Source organism: Acanthopagrus latus, chromosome 17 (assembly GCF_904848185.1).
Source record: "Acanthopagrus latus isolate v.2019 chromosome 17, fAcaLat1.1, whole genome shotgun sequence".
In the NCBI taxonomy this organism is placed as follows: Eukaryota; Metazoa; Chordata; class Actinopteri; order Spariformes; family Sparidae; genus Acanthopagrus; species Acanthopagrus latus.
The window spans coordinates 13853739-13875088 of NC_051055.1; the positions used below are offsets into that span (position 1 = coordinate 13853739).

Sequence of the window (21350 nt, forward strand, 5' to 3'; positions counted from 1 at the left end):
GAGAAGAAAGAGAGGGAAGGAAAATAAACTGAAAATGTGAAATCTGTGACTGCACTATCACCTGTTCAATCTCTAAATCCCCCTCTGCTGCTGCGACAACATGACAGAAATAACATGATTGTGGTGTCTGGATGAGGGACAAGATAGTGAATGTCCTGAGGACAGGAGCAGAAATAACATGGTTCTTAGCTGAAATTAAGCCAAAGGCCTCTGTTTTGTGTTTACATAAGAGAGACAGCTCCATCAGGACTCACTCCAGCAGTCAGCAGAAATATGAAATCAATATTTTCAGGGGAGAGCCATGTGCCAAGTGCTAAAATTATCATGCCACAAATATTCCAGAGAAGCACAGCGGATGAAGACACAAACCTCTCCTCTATACCTCTCTCTCAGAACAGATTTCCCTTCTCATACATTGACATTTTCAGATTTTTTTTCTGATCACAGAGAAGTTTCCAGGGAGTTTTGTCAGCTTGTTCTGTGAGTATTGATCGCACAACAGCAAACAGAAAATCCCGGCACTGACAGGTTTTCACAATACACACCTCGAACTCCACACAGAGCGCGGGGAAATCAATACAGAGAATTATATTCATGGTCCAAAAAACGTCTGCTTGCTTTTCTCTTCGGAGGGTAAAACAGCTCAAAAACACATCAAGTCTCTGTGCTTCTCTATTGTTAGGATATTTAAAACACAAAGGAGAAGATTCCACATAGCAAGCTGCAGGCTGGCCAGGAAAAACAAATGTTCAGATACAGGATGTTACTAAATCATCATATTTTAAAGGAGCTACAGCATCTTAAAATGTTATTTTAACATTGAGACTAGAGAGTGTGGATTCAGGTGGTCCAGCTAATCAAGCACGCTCAGGACTGCTCTGTGTCTAACCTGGAGGTCCGGGTGGTCCTCGAGGTCCTTGACTCCCAACACCTGGACTCCCCCTCTCTCCCTTCTCTCCTGGCAGACCTGGAAACACACGTAGAAGAAGGAGGAAGTTGGTGATAATGACCCAAGATATGTAACAGTGCACCAACAATGGCACATTTAAAGAAGATTGTAGTAACACTTCATGTAAAAAAGAACTCCATAATGTAACTTTAACGATTTACTAAAGGTTTGAAATATTGGTTATCCAAGTGGTGGAAAATAACACTAGTCATTAGCAGGGGAGACCGGGGATGGTTGTAACAGCATCACTTTCTCCAATAAGGAATAACATAAGAGTGATGTCATCAGTGTCACATATAACCACTCCCTCCCTGATCTTGCATGTGAATTTGCATGGCTGTGAGCAGAAGTGTGCCGATTTTACAGCCAAAACATACATTTTCAGGTAACAAATTATTTTTTAGTCTACAGTCTATATTTTGATTATTACTGATACTTGTGACATTTGAATTAGGTAACTTGTATTACTTTAACGAGTAGTCATTTCATCAATGCTAATTTCAAACAACCCTGCTGATACAGCTAGCTAAACGATGGCTGACAGGGATGGGAAATGAAAAAAAGAAAATGTTACAACCATCCCCGAATCACAATTCACACATTTTCTTTATCTTACTCCTTTCAATTTCCGTATGCCAAGATGGTGGGCGAGGAAAACGAACAGGGGTGTGTCTTCACATGTACTTAAAGTTGCATCAGATGAAGTGAGGCAGGGTTAAACAGTGAGATCAGTCGTCAAAGACTACTCCATCTGCTACATGACACAGAGCAGGTACTGCAAGGGATCAAAACCTCAGAGAACATATCACATAGCCCCAAAAGTCTTTGATACACAAGCAAATTCCAAACCCAAAGAAAAGTGTAAATTGCGAGTTCTAGGCCCACGAAAAAATTACACCCCTGGAAAACCTACATACATCTGTCACCACTGTGACTCTGATCCCTGTGATTAGATGGATAACACACACAGATACACACACTCAGGTTCATGTTTTATCATTTACTACAGACTCAGTGTGCATGTTTGTTTGTTTTTTCTAATTGTCAAACATCTTCCTGTGATTTCACATGGATTATGAGCTACTTCTGACCTCCTGCTGAAGATTTCCATTTTAATGTGTATAACATTCATACGTATTATCATAAAACTTTCTTTAAGAAAGCTGTTCTAACTGTTCTTCATTTAGTCATCAGTGATGAGTTATTTTTTTTTCTTAGTGAAAGACAGGAAGATGCTTTAGTGTTGGCACATGAACAATAAACACCTATAGATGCAATTTTTGTGGCATGGTCTCAGTTTTTAGTTATTAAATTTTACTGTTACAATTGACCCCAGGTTGTGTTACAACATACCCTGGTGGTGGGGTTTGTTGTAACAATGGCACGCCTTGCATTTGACATCAAATAATGAATTCTGTGATATAGTTGGAGAAGTTGAGAACATTGCTATATATATGTGGTCATTGTGTGTTGGAGCTCCTTCCGTTAATGCTGAAATGTATAACAAAATATTTTGGGGGAAAAAATTTGCAAAGATTAGAGAAAGTCCAAAAAATAAATACAGATTTATGAAGCTGAACTTTATTTTTTCCTTCTTTCCCACGATTATTTATCACCTCTGGACCTTTGGGGGGTGACCAGAGCCCTAGATTGGGAATATAATTGGTGCTCACACATTGCTGTATCAGTATTAACAACTTAATAATGTTTTTTTTCACAGAATGAGTACATCTACTTTTGATATTTAAAGTTATTTTGCTGTTATACTTCAGAGTTTGATTGCAGGATGTTGATTTGTAGTATCATCTGTAAAAACTCTCCCACACATCAGTATTACTTTGCAATTTTTTGGGAGAGAACGTGCTGGATAAATTGCGCCCTCGATGATCATTCTCCTGAATTGTATGATCGACCCAGAGTTGTCCAGTGCTGCAGCTGTTTGAATGACATAATGGAATATTTTTCGTACGCTCTAATATTAGAGAACCACATAAAACCGCTGATCTGCAGACTTTCTGTCCCGCTGCTTTTACGACTGTCTTAATCAGTTGCATCGGTAAAGAGGAAGTACAGCACGATGACAGCGAGGAGAAAACATTTTACGTTACCTCAAATAAAAAAATTATTTGCGACGCTGGCGGCCTCGCTGTGTGATATTCTCTCATTACAGTGGCTGCTAGCTGACCTATTGACTTTCTATGCTCTATGCCATATTATATTTGGAATATAAATGGTCTCATCTATAGAGCTGGAGCACAGCCTTGTTCCACACCCTGGTATCAGCCCTACATGGATCATCTGACTTAATAATAACATGTCTAACTTTCGTAAGTAAGCCATACATCTTTAATAATGTTTGGCCTACTTTTGTATCAGTGTGGTAAAACCAGTGGCTGCAGATCATACATGTTGTTGGGAGGAATCAAAGGTTTAAACCACAGAAGAGGAGGTAACATGCTGGACATTTCCTGACGGCTCTCAGCTTTCCTCAGTGTGTGTGCGTGTGTGCAGTGCTCATTCGGCATGTGGGTCTTTAGTGTGGGTTGCGTGTTTTAGTGATGAAGACAAAGACTCATAAAGGCTGTTTCTCCTCTAAGGGCTTGTGGCAGGGGAATGACCTCATGGATACTGGAGTTACTGTCTTCTGGCCTGGACTGAAGCTCGTGGGAGCTCTGACCTGCACTGTGAGTCAGACAGAAGGAGCAAACAAGCAGGCTGAAGCTCCAACTCCACACTTTCTGGTGTAATTTTTCTGCGCTTTTCACAGTAAAAGCCCCTGGCTATTGTTTACAATGACGTTGCATCACTTTACATACAGTAATGAGTTTGATTATTTTACAGACACGCTGCTTTCCAGCAGCTGGGCACTCCTGTTATACATAAACATTTATTCCAACACCAGAGATTTATACAGTCATAACCTGAAGGTTGGGGCGCCCTGTTATCTTGCTGGTTTAAGGCACTGAACTACATAAACTACAATGTCACCCAGCTACTGATCTTTGTTGCATGACATTCGCTCCCTATATAACCAGTGTTTTACTGAACCGCACAGAAAACTTTTCTGATCTGCATCTGCATCATTTTGTTGAATTTTCCTGTTTTGACACTCACCTCCTCGCTGTATCAAGGGCAGTCTAATACATCTCAGATGTTTGTTCACTCTCTCTTTCTGATGCTAATATAAACAATAGCACACACTCAGAGCGTCTAGACAAAGTCCAAACAGTAAAGAACTGATGACTGATTGAATCAGTCTGTATATCACTGAGAGGATAAGAGATATATGTATAGAAATTACAAACAATAATTTTCCTTTTTCTGTTCAGACATTCTGGCTTCATTCCAGGCTGTAAATAACTCTGTCTGTACTTCTGAACATGTCCTCAAACATCTCCCTCTCACCTCTCTCTCCTGGTCGCCCGCTTTGGCCAGTTGTTCCTGGGAAGCCTGGCCTGCCTGATGGGCCTTGCTCTCCTGGAGGTCCTGGGAGTCCTCTCCTACCTGGCTCTCCGGGAGGTCCGGGTACTGTTCGGACTGATGCCGATGACTGCACTGGGATCTGGTTCAGGATGGAGTTATAGCGAGACAAGTGGCCTGCAAGAGGTGGAGGAGGAGCGTGGTTTGAGATGGTTCAGGTCAGAATTCTTTTTGAGTGATTTTTAAAAATTGGATTTGGATTTTTCATTGGGATTTTAAAATCCTTCTTTTTTTTCCACAACAAATAGAAGAGAAGACAATCGAAAAAAACAGAGATGTGTAGACAGGAGAAGAATTAACAAGCTGGTGTTAATGTCTAAACGTCACTGATTACTCACTCTGGATGAGCTGTTCACACACTTGCCGAGCGATGGCGCGCACAGCAGCTTGGGATTGCACATCACCCTGAAGAAAAAAAAAAACAAAAAAAAAAACACAGAGCTCTTAACAGCCTGATATTACATGACCACACAGTAGACGCCACTAGACCCGCCACTTTTCTACTAGAGCGACCACAGCTGCATAAAAGCCCAGACCAGTGGTTGATTAATTGGTGGGCGGGTGTTTTGTGGGTGTTTAAATGAGTGTGCTCCACCTTTGTTCTACTCACTGAAGCCTCCTTATATTTATATTGGCCACTGCAGATAGCACACTTATGACAGCAAAGTAGAGAGGATTCGTATTATATAGAAACAGAAATCAGATTGTTCTTTAGAACATTTGGGCATAATCTTGGTGATTTTTACGCTGCTTCCACTGAACTGATATTCCACAGAAGATCAACACATTTTAGAATCAACCCTTTGTTTTTAATTGCAGTTGATAGGTAGGATCGGTAGTGCGAAATGTATTAAAATGAACTGTTGAACTGGCGTCTTTATTAGAAGCGTAAAAATTGCTCTATGGGCATCTGTCTTGGTTTTGGACCGAGGAGATCTACAAAGGAAGCACTACATATGAGCGCATGATGCTACTGTATGTGAGAAATAAGAGGATTAAGAATCACTAGATATGTCATTAGATATTCATTTTCAATTTCTAGTGACCTGAAACTAGAGTTGAAACTGTTCATAACTTGAAAAGTTGTGGACATGATACTGACTGAATAAAGTTGTAACTGCTGACATCTCATCCTTACTAAAGGGAAACTTTACTGTCCTCTGTGGGTCTGGAGGAGCTTTCTAAAGTGAGCGTCATAGTGATGTTATCAAGGTTATCTCAGGTCAGGCTTGTGACTGAAAACTGTTTAACAGAAAGCTGGCATTACAAACTTGAGGTGTGGGGTTTCAGAGAAATGGAGGAAGGATGTCTAATGACTGTTGATATAGAGCTGCATTACTGGATGTGAGGGATCCAGTTCCAGGGAGGAAAGGTCAGAATGCTGCTTATATTTTAGATTCTGTAATTTGTCTCAATTTAATTGAAGACTAAATCACCATGCACCTCCTAAATAAAGATCCTTTAAAACATTGATTTTGAGTTGTTTAAAGAGAAACTCTCACCAAAATGCAACCTAGGCTTTTTTTGTGAATGTGTATGAGTCAAACCTTTGTGTAAAAGCATAATTACCATGAAACAGGCACAACAAGATTTACTGTATTTTCGTTTTTTGGGTCAAGCTCATTTCAGTGGGAGTGCTACGGGCAAATTAGCGACAGCATCAAAATCGTTATATTTAAAACACTAAGAAAACTCGACACAACATGAAACTTTGCTCATAATATCTCCAGGGTCTCTACACATGAATGCGAGCATTGAGAACATTGTTTGTGTACACAGAGTTTACAAAAAAGAAAGTTTTTGAACAACTCACCTTAGCAGTAGTTTGTTAAACTAGCCGCTGTCGTGCAACTTTGAGGTGAGTTAAGGTGGACCGCTACTGTCCTCCAGCAACAACTATCCACGCAATATCTTACGTGACTTTTCTGGCTTTTGATTTTAGTATTGTTTCTTATATGAGGCTCTGATGAAAATACTGTAAATCTTAAAAGTACCACTTTCGTTGTAATTATGCTTTCACACGAAGGTTTAACTCATATACATTCACATAAAAAGCCTAGGTTGCATTTTGGCGAGAGTTTCACTTTAATTAAGAACCAGGCTTTTACTGGTTGCTTGTTATGGAGTCACACTTCTAATATATGAGATACAGTATGCATGGTAATATTGTAAACTCATATATGAATCTTAAATAAAAACAAGTCTCACTGCTAAACTGATGTTTACAAAGAATTTAACAGCTGGCAGTTTCCTTTTTTGTACTAATCACCATCACCATCATCATACAATAATTCGATTTGACATCTATCACTGTGTATATCACAAAAATATACATTAGGGAGTACGGCTTTATCGTAAATGTTTCCCCTGTTCAATCATCACCATAAAGCACACTGTGAAATGAGGTGAAGAAATGAACATTAACCAGATCATAACCCACAAAACGTACAACACTGTTATGTGTTTATAAACAGACTTTCATGTCGACTCGTCCAACAGAAATTAACTTCAGCAACGTGCGGATGTTCCTCACAGTTGATAAATAGAGCAGGAACAGGAATTACAGGTTTGATTAAAGCTGGCGAGTCGCATGTCTTTCAAGCCCTGTGCAGTGATGGCCTGGCTACTGTGTCAGCAAAAGAACAGACCCCGCTCTGCTGCGAATATGAACCATACACACTGATTTGATTTGGCTGTAAATGAGGTCGGGCGTGCGAAAGAGAGAAATAAAGTGATTGCTTGTGCAAGGGACTGATGTGAAACATTAAATGTGTACTGGAGAATAATTCTGTTTCTTCAAAACAAGGTTCTGACGCATTAGTGAGTAATAGTATGGGTTTTATTTCAGCAAAATAACAATATTTCCGCGGCAAAATGGCACAGTAAAACCTCATAATCTCTAAACAGTGGTTGAAGTGAGTGTGTGGAATGACTTACTCTTTCTCCCTTATCGCCTTTGGCACCGGCAGGACCCTGGAACATAAAAAGCACAGGAGGAGAATAAACATTCGACTGGGATGTGTGCTCAGAAATAGCCATGCTCATCTCTCCTTTAATATCACTGCTCTCCCTCTCTCTCTCTCTTCCTTTATGCTTCTTCTACACATACGCACACACATGCACATGCACGTGTGTGCACACTTTTGCTCCTATGATCTAACAGCTGATATAACTAAGTTTTGACAGTGTGTGTGCAGGTTCTTTGTGTCCTACAGGCAACACATGCAAAAGTTCCAAAGCCTGGTTGCCCACAAACAGGGAGCAGTTTCTGTGCCTTGGATGAGATTTGCTTTCTGCCCCTGCCAACGCTTTAATGCACACAGATGAATTATCCGATCACAACACACACATGCTCACAAAAACTTGCCAAGCACATAAAGCCTGTGAATGCATATCACAGTATAACGCATTGTAATCCAGAGGCAAATAAAAGACAAATATTTCCTGGCTGCAGAGCCGTGTGCTGATATGATAAATATCAGTTTGATGCTGTTACAGCTTTTGAATAAAAGCTTGTTTGTCTTGGGGGGAGCATGTCCTTGACCAGCGACTGACTGGCTGGATGTGTGTTTACGTGAGAGTTGGTTGGTGATAGAGAATGTGTATGTGTGTGCAGGCCTGGCATATCACATTCATATTATATTGCAGATGACAGAAAGCTTGTGCCAACATTTGACATAGCTGTTGAACTGGAGTGCAGATCTCCACAATAAATGTCCTCTTCTGGACCTCCTCTGTGAGTCTGTCTGGATCTCCTGAGTCATCCTGGGCACATAAATGTCTCCCATCTTATCAGGGTGACATGGGAAGACCAAATCAAACTGTGTGGGAGCCAAAACAAGTATCTAAGCTTTAAAGAGACAGGATAATGTATCATAAAAGTCTGACTTTCTTTTATTATTTTATCAAAACTACCTTCCCACAATGGCCTGTATGCGCAGAGTGTGTCCAAAGGATAGGGTCAATGTTTTTTCACTCAAAATGTTTTACAGTTCAATCACAGAGGGAAGTACGTTCAGTTCCTCTTCGATGTGGACTGATAAAACAGTCACAAGAAGACTGTTGCTTTTCCTCTTTGGTAACTGGCAAACACAAGGCGTGTTGTTCCCAAGTCAGGCAAGATAAATTAAAAAACCCTCAGGTGGTTGAGTCACTGGAAACAAGATTCAGAAACAGTATTTTGTTTAGGTCAGACACCCACACTCAGACTCATTGACAGACACACAGAGGTATGTGAAACGGTTGATGGAGCAGGTAAACAAGCAACATCTGTCACTTTGCGCCTACTTGAAACTGACAACTTGGACCGGTTGACCAGAGATGCAGACGTGTACTTTGCAAGCACTTGACAATAAGCTACAAATATCTTTCGTTCTGTTCCTCATTATTCAGTTTTATGAATATTGATCTTGATGGATAATGCATAACACTTCCAGATGAATCACATCATTCTTAAAAAACTGAACAGTTTTGTGTTTCACATTAAACGCGAGGACATGAGCTCAAGATATTGTAGCTACTCTGCATCTTTACACCAATAAATCTCGTGTCCTTTAACACAGCTCTCAGTGCAGATGTGCGGTAGATTTTGTGTCCACCTCAACAAACCTGGTGAGACAGACTTCCACGTCTTGAGGTCATTTGTTACGTGGTGGAGCAAAATGCTTAAGTTCCCTGCAGATTTAAATGACTGCTATTTCAGATAAAAATAAAAAAAACAAACACTTGTTTAAGAAGAAAAATATTCTCCTGCAGCAGGAGCCTGGCTAAGGGTTGCAGGGGGCAGAACAGAGACTGCATCAGCAATTTGTTGTTGAGCTAAAGTTTGAAACTAAAAGTTTAAGATGTTTAGAAAAACAACAAAACAGATAACGGCTCAGGAAAGTTAAATCAGATTTTCTGTTTTGTGTCCGTGCATGTGTTACATACATATGGGGTGGTTCTTCACTGTGAGCAAGAGGAGACAGATGTGATATCTCATTGTTTTTCTGTATATTTGTGTGTGTGTGTGTGTGTGTCTGTGTGTGTGAGAGAGAGTGAGAGAGAGAGAGGGGGAGAGAGGGAGAGAGTGTCAGTAAGTGATTTATAGCTCTTCCTCCCTGAGCCAAACTTTGCTGCTGGCCTGCAGAGCTGACCCTAGACTAGATTAGCTGTCAGCGACATCACAGTATCATCTGTTCCTGTTAGCATTACACAAAGTTTGGAACCCAACATATTCTCCTCCGCATCCTTTTTCCGTGTTTGTGTTGTGTCACTTACACATCTTTCTTCTTCTTCTGCAGTGCCTGACAGTCTGTCTAACTCTCAAATTTATTATCACACTGTTATTCTTTAAAATTTCACCTCATGAGATAAGTGTGGGAGGATTTGTCGTCGGAATATTCTAAAAACATCGCTCCTATTAGCAAAACCAACTTAGCACTGATACATCTGTTATTATGACGAGTGTGTCCAATACTAACAGGCTGTTTCCAGTTAGCCGGAGAGGGATCACAGAGTGGATCTGGACAAAAAGCCCGTCAGCGTTGGAACCCAAACTACCTTTTTATTTATATGTGAACAAATCTAACTAATGCATGCGGCTCTGATAGTGTTGCTCTCCTGTTTATTTAGAGAGGCATGATGTGAGAATAACATCTGAAGGGGAGGATTCAGAGATAAAGTGGGAGGAGGAAGCAGTGGGGAGTTTGTGTCATCCTTGTTTCATTGTTATTTTGGTTAAATCATGTCAGACATCCCTTATTTATTTGAAGTCTACTGAGGTCAAATGATCAAAATAACAGCGTTACCATGTCACAAGCATGACAATTTTCCCAGCGTGCACAGTTAATACTGCGTTGCATGTATATCAATAAAGTGTTATCGTATACAAGTTTGGTATCATCTTCTTCACAACAAACGAGGAAAACTGACACCAATTCCAGTCCGAGTTTGTCCTCAACGTGGAAAACTCTTTTTTTGTCTTGTTTTCTTTTTAAGTCCTTCCTCTGAACATTCAGTTTTAGCATAATGACTTTTGCCATAAACACTATATCTTAAAATGCTGGTATACTGCAAAATGCACGGAGATTTCTCTGGGGGGTGTAGGCTTAATCAGTAATGGGTACAAACATGAAACATTTTCACTCACGGGAAGTCCTTGTTCTCCTTGGGACCCTGCTGACCCGCCAGGTCCTGGAGCTCCTGGTGCTCCTGGGGTTCCCTGAATGGATGACAGAGATGGAGAAGACAGATGACAGGGAGCAGAAGGTTCAGTTAGTTTTCATGTCAGGGACAAAATTGTGCTGGGAATAAGAAGAAACAAGACTTACAACTGGTCCAGGAGGTCCTTGTTGCCCCAGTGGTCCAACATTACCTGGCAGACCCTGAAAGAAGCATATGGACACTCACTGCATTAAAAGTTAGGTGCACTTTCATAAATTTAGATTTAAATTTGTTCTACTCAAGCCCGCACTAAATGGCCTGAGGAATTTCCTGTGTCTGCAGACTAAACCGACAATAGCACTGTTATTTTCAAATACAATTAACATACTGATGGAAACCAAACTTAGTGGCTGTAGCATCTGTTACGCCTACTGGTAGCTGTTCAGCCTATGTCTATAGTCTGCCAGGAACTGTCTCCAATCAAGCCTCTATGTTTGGTTTTACTTTTAGACAGAGTAAACAGAACACAGGTGCAATCTTGCTGACTTCTGGCTTTTTCACAATCTGCATTTTTAGTCGCCTCGAGGTGTTTAAAACCGTCTCATTTAATGTCATCTCCATCATGCTGTGGTTTGAAGAGAACACATTCAAACTTACTGAATAAGGTTTTTTGTTAATGTATGACATATAATAACATGACATTTAATAGCATGATGATGGCTTTGTTGTAGCTCAGTATTTATGGGTCATTCAAATTGAACTAATTTGGTGCCATTAATACATATTTTGGAAGCTGAATTTCTGGAAAACAGCTTAACCTGAGGTTCAGCTGATCCTTTCATTTTAGCTTGGATGTCTGAAGTTACTTTGTGGTCACACGGAGCCTGATGCCCTTTCAACATGGGCACTCTGTTTATACTGCTCTAGCTTTGACACGTGTAAGGTACAAGTGATGAATTAAAAGCAAAAAAAAAAGAAAATTATAAAACCACACAGCTGATAACACAGTGTGCTAGTTATTGAATTCAATTAGGGCTCATTGAATCATAGATACCAGCCACCAGAATACACCTGATTTTTTGATCCATGAATTATTCACTGAGAAATTAAAAAAAAAAAAAAAGAGGTTTACTCTGGGCCGAGACTGTCCTCCATTCATCTATGTGGAAATCAGAACAGTAGTTTTTGTGTAACCCTGCTGACAAACCAACCAACCAACAACACGATTGCTTGCAGTAGCATTAGGGGCCATGCCAGGTCTGACCACAGAGCTGCTACATGAGGTGACATTTCAGGCTTGAAATACTACGGCACAGAAATGAATGCAGAATTTGCACTCCTCTCAACAGTTCCATCTTTTATTCTCCACCCTGTTTATAAAGCTTCTGTGACATAACAGGTCAATGGGCATCAGTGTGATTAATCAGCATACATTTTTGTGACGTTTTTTTTATTTTTTAATTTTTTATAACTATTCAATTATAATTAAAGCATTCATTTAACATCAAAAATGTGTAAGTTGATAAACTTGGTTTGTTCGGTGAATCGTTAGAATTTATTCAGGATGCGTTATGCCTCAATTTTCCAGTTTTTCCAATCCCATTTAGCAACACAAAGAGGGACAGCACATGTTGGAGAAGGAAGTTCCCCCACTGAGTTACATCCTAAATGCTCCCTAAAAACAACTAAAGCATCAAGCTCAGTTAAATCCTCGCAGGGATCTTTACTTTCCAAATAACTGTACCAAAACCAAGTGTTCTTCCTCTGTTGAGGAGAGCCAGTGTGTGACACCAGAGGGCTCTCTGCGAGAGTCACTCTGGTGTCACACAGTAAACGCGTGCCTGGGTGAACCCACTAATGAGACTCTGGAGGAGGCTTTAGTTCCTCCCAGCATTCAAGTCTCACGGTATCACACACTCTCCACTTTGAAATCCTTTCAAACTGAGCAGTAACACATCTGGAATAAGAAGAATCACCATCTAAAAGTTACAGAATATCGCACTGTGAAGCAAACAAGCATTGGATGTGACTTTGGGACGAGAGTCAGCCTGGTGTCACACTATTAACACTCTCAGTACTGGCTGTATTATAATCCAGACGTAATCAAACTTTTCTGTTTGAGAAATTCATCCTCCTGCCTTCTCTCATAGGAGTCAGGCTCATGAAAATGTATCACTGCTGCAACAGGTTTACAGACTGACCTATAGTCAAAGAAACTTTGGTGAGGCTAATCGAATTCAGAATTCTGTATGCATGCTGAAATACCAACCAAACAAAGTGCGGTTGCTTTCTGCGTAACCTCTATTAACAAGATTCAACTTTTTATTTATTTTAACTTTCTGTGCGAGGCTGTGAGGTGAGCTCGGGCATGTGGGTAAAATTTTGATGAGAGCTGCACCTCCTCTGTGTTGGATAATTCACAAGTCATCGGTGTATCTTAAATAATAAAGATGTGAGCCAGATTGATGGATATGACAGAATGTTTTTATGAGCCTGTATCGTGGGGGGAAGACGATAGATCTCCTTAGATTGGTCCTGAGTTAAAATAAAAAGATGAATAATGCAAGCATCAATGGCAAAATAAATATTCGTTGTTCTTCGTGTTCCATTTCACTGCAGTGTAGGACAAATAGTATTTGTGAGGCACCCAGGAGACAGTTGCTATTGTGTCATCTGATCTAACTTGCTTCTGCAGTAAAGTTTTGGCCAGACTTGTGTTTCTTTTTTGCACAAAGCCAGACTTTTTTTGGGGGGGCTCTTTTACACCTCAGAAAAAGTTTGGTACAGTGTGTATGCCCAGAGGACTCGTGTGATGTTGAAAAGTTTTACTGCGACTCAAAAAGGACGATGTACTTTCCCTGTTCTGCTTTGTGAACATCAAATGATTCAGACTAGTTGCAGGAACTGATATTCATTTTCAAAAGCCGCTTCTTGCTCATAATTACTGTTCAATTTGACATAATCTGCTTTTTATATCGCTGTCAAAGGAATAGTGATAGCAGAAATTGCTGTTGCATTGATAACCTCTTGTGAATTGATTCTTATCAGTGTTCGCTGCGTACCCCTCCCTACTGCTTTCAATGCATCTGCTTTAAAAAAAAAAAAGAAAAAAAAAAGAGTTCAGCCTGAGCACACTGCAGGAAACATCAAGAGAGTGATGCTGCAGAATAAAAGCACTAACTCACGATGTTTCCTTTCGTGCGTGGAAACTAAATTATAATTAGCTCTTTGTAATTCTTCAAACACAACCATTGTGGAGCTCTCTTTCGAACGGTCTCGACAACACGCACAAATATAAACTACACAACAGATCTGTAGGATTTTGATGAAATAGGGATGTGGGAGGCCAGCCATAATCAGTGCTGCAGAGGAGGATTTCTTTCCCAGTTTATAGCAGCTCAAAGTGCTCCTTGATTGGTAATTCCAGATGATTACACTCAGCAATTACATTAATAAACATGCACGGTATTCTGTGAGAGTGGGTGTGTTACAATTCTAAAGTCTGACGGGGACTGGATTTACTGAACTACTGAACAGGGCTTTGTAAATTGTGTTATAAAAATAAACCTTTAGTGAACAACAGGTGGGCACTTTCTGCTTTAAAGCTGGATTGAATGGGTTGGCACTGACAGATGGTGTTTACCAAAGAATAACAAAGGAATCTTGGAACGACAAAACCCCATTCATACCTACCAGGAGCTCAAGCGCGTAGATGATGGTTCAATAATGAAAGGCTCGCCACTTAAAAGAAATGCTGCAAAAATCCATTTATACTCTACAAAAATAAAAGTCTCTGATGAGGAAATGTTACTGTGACTGAATACCTGTGTTTCATTTAACCCTGGACCCTTTAGTATTTCAGCATTGTTTTGTTTCATACCACCAAAGATTTGAACAAATGTTGCTAATATACAGGTCAAACTTTCATCCAGCTCTTAATTTTGAGAGTTTTTCTGGTCAATCTGATATAGTGTTCTTCAAGCTCTTTAGTAGCTGTTAGAGGGACTATACCTTAATTACTGCGTTGGTTTCAGCATTGTGGTTGCTGCCACTTGATGCATTCAGTATGTTCTTGTATGTCAGGCCTATTCAGCTGCACTTTTAAAGATTGGAAAAAAAAAAAAGTGAAGTTTGAGGGTTCAAGGCTTTTACATTCCCTGTTTTTGACCTGTAAAGCTCGGAATTTAAATGTCTTAAACCAATGCACCTTTTATTTTTTTCTCCACTATTTTTATAGATTTTCACAATTGAAAAAGTAACATTAAAAGTGAACATTATCAATCTTATAAGTAGGTTGTCAGTTGGATTGTAAAGAACTTGAACTGCTGATGCAGCCTTGGATGTATTTTTGTTCTTGGCAAGAGACATAACAACTGAATGCACTCATAATGAGGTTGATCAATGACCATATTTGGCCCCTGTGCCTCCAGTGCAAAAGGTCTGCAGCCAGTATGCTGATTGACAATAAAAGATAGTGAGTGGTGGCTAGATTAGCAATATCCTTGGACCACCTGGAGATTGTCACTAATGCGTTTGTTTTTTTAAAGAAGATAATAGTCAGAAATCACACTGCTGCTTCAAAACAACAAATACAAGAACATGGAGGAATACAAAGAAGAGTTAAGCGCAGACATAATTTCACACTAACTGCTGTTAGATGGATAATATATGCTTGACCTGACTAAAATCATTCTGATTAGAGGTTCCCACTTGTTGACATGGACACTAAATTATGTGATTGTGGCAGCAACAGAGAAACCAATTATGAAACAGTATGCTGAACTAGATAATCAGTAATCAGTTACTTATTCGCCCTGTCTTTGTCGCTCCCAGACACTTATTCACATCAAACATGCGCAGCAAAAATACATTTATTCCAACTGGAAAGAAACAATTGAATGACTTATCAAAGGTTTACACTGCAGTCCAATCCAATTGAAAACTCCTTCTGAATTGGTCAGATCAGGACATTCTCTTCCAATTGAGGTGGTTACATGAGCCATTTTTACTCTGATTGGTGTATTATTTTGATCATTATTGAAATAGTAGGGTCCATATAAATGCTGCTAGTTGTTGTTGTTATTAGCACCTTTAACTACTCCAAACCAGAATGTGAGTAAGTGCTTTCCTTCTTAAAAGTTCATGAACTCCAATCCAATCTGGGACTGTGAGAAGAAACTACAGCCAATGAAAAAGTGTCCTGAAGGAAACCAAATGACAAGCCTGCAAACTACACATGGCTTCTTCTGTAAACTATCACTGAGGGGCTGAGCGTCTGGATGCCTGTCAGCCAACAAAGAGACAGCAGATGGATTATGTGTAGAGTGTTTCACCTCACCAGGAGCTCTGCCAGGACCAAACTCTTCTGTTATCGTATTACATATTTGGACAAAACCTCCTCTTTCTGTTTGCTGACACATTAAGCTCTGGCTGCGTTACTGTTTTGGTATTTACAACCCAGTTGGGTATTGTAAGGCCTGATTTCTCTGTCAGCATCAACTACAGCCAGCTGCTATCACAGAGCCTTTATGAATGGGATCTCATCTATTGTGAGTGTTGTGTTTAAAAGCTGTGTAGGCTATACTGTGATACATTCATGGAGAAGACATGAACGGTTTTATGCATAAACATAAAACCAAACAAGCAAACACAGCTGGAGAAGTACTGCTAATATTTTCACATGGGAACTGAAGAACTACTGTGTGTTTCTTTTGTCTTGCTATTTTTTTTAGATATAGTACGCATCACAAAAAGCATTATACTACACGGTATATCCCCCAAAACTACTAAAGTAAGCTGTGTACCAGTAACCAGTGAAGTGTATTATCTTACCCTTGCTCCTGGGGGGCCGTCTCTACCAGGGGAACCCGGGCTTCCAGGAACACCCTAAACAAAACATAAAAGCAGGTTTGAGCCACCATCACAACACTGGCCATGGTTCACATACGGTACTGCACAACACTGTTAATTTAGGGAAGATGTAAAATGAAGAAAGGTAACATTAGCACTGCCAAAGTAAGTTTTATGTGATAGGAGAGGAAAATAATTTCTAAAATAGTTTCTGTTTTCTGTTCCGTTCTATTTTTAATCTCAATAATACCATAATTTAGGAAATAAAAAAAAAATATATATAAAAGTATTTAATGATTAAACCAATTAACTCATTAGGAAGCTGTTTACTGGGGTAATTAAAAAAATAAAATAACAGTTAGAAATAGGATCATTTTCTCATAATGCTACACATTAAATCAGACTTCTTTTTGTAACCAACAGAGTCTCGCCCTGCTAGCCGTTGCAGGTTTAGGGTTTCGCTTTTCAGACCTGAAAGCTCCTCCGTCCATATTTTATACAGTCAATGATTCAACCAAAGGTCAAAACAGATTAGGGTTTTCTGTCTTGTTTAATGATGCTTTCACAACAGTGAACATTAATTTGATTGGTGGAAAGAACCAAACCTCCAACCCTTAGGGTACAGAAGATTCTCTACACCAGCAGGCCACCCTGCCGTGCTCCGTCTCCTGCCCCATTTCCCCTTCATCCACCTCTTTGCAGGTCAACGCACACAGCAGATTCCAAAATACAGTCATGGATTAAGTGTTGAGGTGATTTATCTCTACACTTCAGCATTAGTGGAGAGCTCATAAAACAGGACAGTTAACACTGTTAAGGGTTCAACAAATTACAGGACAGGGGTCGCAGAGGACGGGCCTGGTATGATTAATGATGTGCTGTTGTTTAGATGTTGGCTGATGTGCAATCTCCCAAGATATCAGCAATAACAGCTCTCCTGCCGCTTTCACACATGCGCCTACAAACTCTAAAAACACACACACAAGGAGCAGGGACTAAGCCAGTGCAGCTGCAGTTAAAGGATATTTCAATTCAATTGTTCTTGTTTAAAAAAAAACCCAGTATTTTAAGAGAACACATTACATGCTAAAATGACTGGATATAAAGGATCAGAAGATTTTTTTAATATATATATATATATATAAAACCTTTTGAGCAGTATGCAAACAATTAGGCAGTGATGATGGAGGGACAGCCTGGCCACAGTCGTCCCCTCCAGCATCACTGCTTCAAGTCTCTCTATATAAATGTTTAACACACTATAATGCCATTCTAAGTTCGAAGTTAAGTACATTTCATATTTAATAAGGAAGTTTTTTTTTTATTGTTTTTATTAGTTTAATTGGTGTTTATCTTTTATTGCCATTTCATTTCTGTTTTAACATTTATTGCTTTTAATACATTGTATTGCTTCTTAACTTGAACTTTATATCTATTCACCTTAACCTTAACAATATATATATATTCAGTATGTTTTCTACAGTGGAGCCTCCTAGCAAAAGAACTTCACACAAATACACACACACTCCTGTACAGCCTCTCAAGCGGGACTTGAGAATAATGAGCAGAAAGGCCAAAGAATTCAAGTGCACAAGTGACTCTGATTAAACTCGTTAGCCTTGGGATTGCTTTACTGAAGAACACAAACACACACAAACACACACACACACACACACCCACACACCCACCCACACACACACACACACACACACACACACACACACACATACACACACACACACACAGCTGTGAGTTTTATTGAGTCCAACAGATTAAGTGAGAGTAAGACAGGAGGCTAAGAAGGGCAACTACATACATCTGCAGAAGATCTTAGGAGTGAGGCAAAGTCTGAGTTATTACCACACACACACACACACACGCACACGCACACACACGCACACGCACACACACACACACACGCACACACACACACACAGAAACTGTATTCCTCTTGCAGACAAAACAAAAAATATTACTTGATAACACACACTGACAAACAAAATGAAACTTGAGTGAGATTAGAAAGAGGCACAAACACACATGAACACAAACACACACTGTGTTTGCTATTCATTGCATTCATTGCAGCCACGTTTTTCACTGTCAAATTGAAACAGAGGTGGAGGGGACGCTGATGACAAGGTTACACTGTATTTACTGCAGCGAGGGAGAAAGAGGGAGAAAAAGAGAGAGAGAGAGAGAGAGAGAGAGAGAGAGAGAGAGAGAGAGAGAGGGGAAAAAGATGAAGAAACAGGAAAAGGGAAGGAGAGAGCGAGAGATGTAATTGATGTTTTAGAGAAGTGATATTCTCTGTGGTCCCTCGTATATTACAACAGGGCCCTGGAAGCTACAATATTCCCCCACTGAGCCACACACACACACACACACACACACACACACACACACACACACACACACACACACACACACTCACAAACACACACCCATTCATATTCCTCCCGTTGACAAAACACATTATTACCCGGTAACATAGTGCGGCACTGGGCAGCACTGCCAGCTTTTATTAATAGGACTATGCAGGCAGAGAGGGGGCGAGATAGTGCTGCATCAGGAAGTGTTGCAGCTCTCGGAGAGCTGGTTTCAAAGACTAGCTGTTCTTTCCTCCCAAGAAGAGGTTATTGCTTTTTCCTATTCTTCTGAGAAAAACTGTGCAGAAAATTAAGCAGGTGTGCTAGAAATTTGCTAGGAATTCAAAAACATTTCCAATCAGCAGCTGAATTCTTGTCTCATCAATTCACAACTCTCTCAACAAAAGAAACTGATTCAAGCAATTTTCTGTGCCAGACAACTGAGGATAAACTGGATAAAAATCCTAGAAGAACAAAGTAGTCGTAAGGCACATGATTATCAGTAACAAGCTTTCAATAAAATGTCTTTACAGCTGCCAATAAACTGTTTATTTATCTGCAACAGCACAACAATGAACACCTGTCCATTATACTACTGTAAATATGATCATTGTCAAATGTAGTCACATCACTAGGACACTGTTAACATCAAAGATTTTGAGAATACTAAGTAACTAATCAGCTTAACTACCCAGTCATTAAATCTAGCCTCAATTATTAACAAAACTAAGTTTGAAGTGAGAATTCGATGTCTTATTTGATTATAAATCAGCTCTAGGTGCTATTCAACTGATGTGAAAGTATCAAAACACAAAAAAAAACACAAAACACAGACTGCGATGTTGACCAGCAGTCAGGACAGCCGTAGGGTTATAATGTCATAATGATAAAATCACTGCCCCCTCGCAGAGACATGGTAGCAAAAACACCTGCAGAGATCAAGTGGAAACATGGTGGGCAGTGCCTGCTCGGGCCTGTGACTTGTGAGAAAAAAAAGTATAGATGAATAATGTGTTTTTTTAAGATGAAAAAATGTATTTTCTACCAAGATAAAAGTATGAACCTGAAAATGAGTATACTATGGGACCGTTATCAAAGGTAAAATGCAGCACCATCCTGAGGTATTTAAGTTCAGATTCATTAAAGGAGACGATTAGAAGGCGACCGTCCGATCACAGTACAGTGTGCTGTGACGGCAGATCGATGCATCAGTTCGAAATGATCTGTGATCGGCAGATGGGATCAGTGACTGTAACAAGTTGTGCTCTGGCGTGGAAAAGAAAATAATAGCATTCTTTAAGGCTGTCTGCGGGAGCTGTCTCTCAAAATCAAAAATGTTGCACTGTCAGCTCCATATGGAGAGCCTGACTGAAGCAGAATCTAGTTGTAATGAATTCAAAATGAGTTTATCCACTTGTCCAGTGAAATTTGTTATCCCTATATATATCACTGTTGCAGTAGCTCATCCCAGGATGCGAGAAGAAAACACATTTAATATGTTGTCTTCATAGGGCTTTTAAAGACAGAAGAGGAAATGAAAAGTTCACAGAAAAAAATTGTAGGTGCCATCTCCTGACATGTACATTGCCATAATACATACTTAAAGGACTATAGTTTTTTCATTTCTTAAAATCCATCAGGACTTTCACAAATCTATTATGGGCCAAACCTGAGCTGGAAGTCAGATTGGTTAGCATCTCTGTGACACCCTCTAGTGAATCTGGACTCAGAGCCAGAACAGAATCAAACATCTTATTTAATTTGCTCAGGTCCTACGAAACATGGCGATGACCAACACTAGATGATGCACCTGAGACATACTGTGAGTTTACAAAAGGGTTCCTGCTCACATCAAACCTCCGTGGCGTTTTGAAAGGAAAGAAAATCTATCTGGAAGCTTGATGAAAGCAAAAGTATTTGTCGGACAGATGTGCACTACCTCTGCAACGATGCCGCATCAGGATCTAGTTTCACTTCGTGTGTGACTGAGACGGAGCTGAATGAGCTTTTAGGGGTGTTGGCTCCCATGTTTTCCACTTTCAAAGAACACAAATTAATCTCTTAAAGTAAATTCATCAAAATAAAAGTCTTGTGACATATTCAACAAATTACCAGAAAGTAGTAAGGAAACATGCACAATATCTGTTTCTGCACTCTTGATTTAAGTTCTAAAGGACATTTTGATGATCAAACCCGGTGATAACGGGGTAATGGGCCAGGACAGTGAAAACTGATTGAGATGAATTGATATTATCTGGCAGGGTGCACTCTGCAACATAGTAAGCCAAGGCATATTTCATGTGCTCGTGCTGTTAGAAGTTAGACTGCCTTATGAGATATAGTGCAGCTCTGTCCCCTATTAGTCTGTGCGGTAATTCACTATTATAATGGGCATTAACAATTCATAGTTAAGTGTATTTTGTTGGGTATTAAACAGTCCCTTGTGAACTGCGGTAGTTTTTTTTTCACACTTAATCATGTTACCTTAATGACACCTTTAAAATCTAACTCAGTAGTCTAGTGGGAATAAACACAGATTAAAGGCCCACAACTCAACT

At 39.8% G+C, this 21350-nt stretch overlaps 1 protein-coding gene across 1 annotated transcript in view; it reads right to left on the reverse strand.

Annotated features, from left to right (window-relative positions):
- The window catches only part of col14a1a (collagen, type XIV, alpha 1a), a 133659-nt gene that overhangs the window by 7749 nt on the left and 104560 nt on the right, over window positions 1-21350 (reverse strand). Inside the window, exons 40-46 of the mRNA XM_037075559.1 lie at window positions 16406-16459; window positions 10741-10794; window positions 10560-10631; window positions 7367-7402; window positions 4768-4834; window positions 4355-4546; window positions 890-967 (exon numbers count right to left, since the gene is read on the reverse strand). Of these exons, the coding sequence (XP_036931454.1) occupies window positions 890-967; window positions 4355-4546; window positions 4768-4834; window positions 7367-7402; window positions 10560-10631; window positions 10741-10794; window positions 16406-16459 (553 nt within the window). The remainder of the gene's footprint in view (window positions 1-889; window positions 968-4354; window positions 4547-4767; window positions 4835-7366; window positions 7403-10559; window positions 10632-10740; window positions 10795-16405; window positions 16460-21350) is intronic.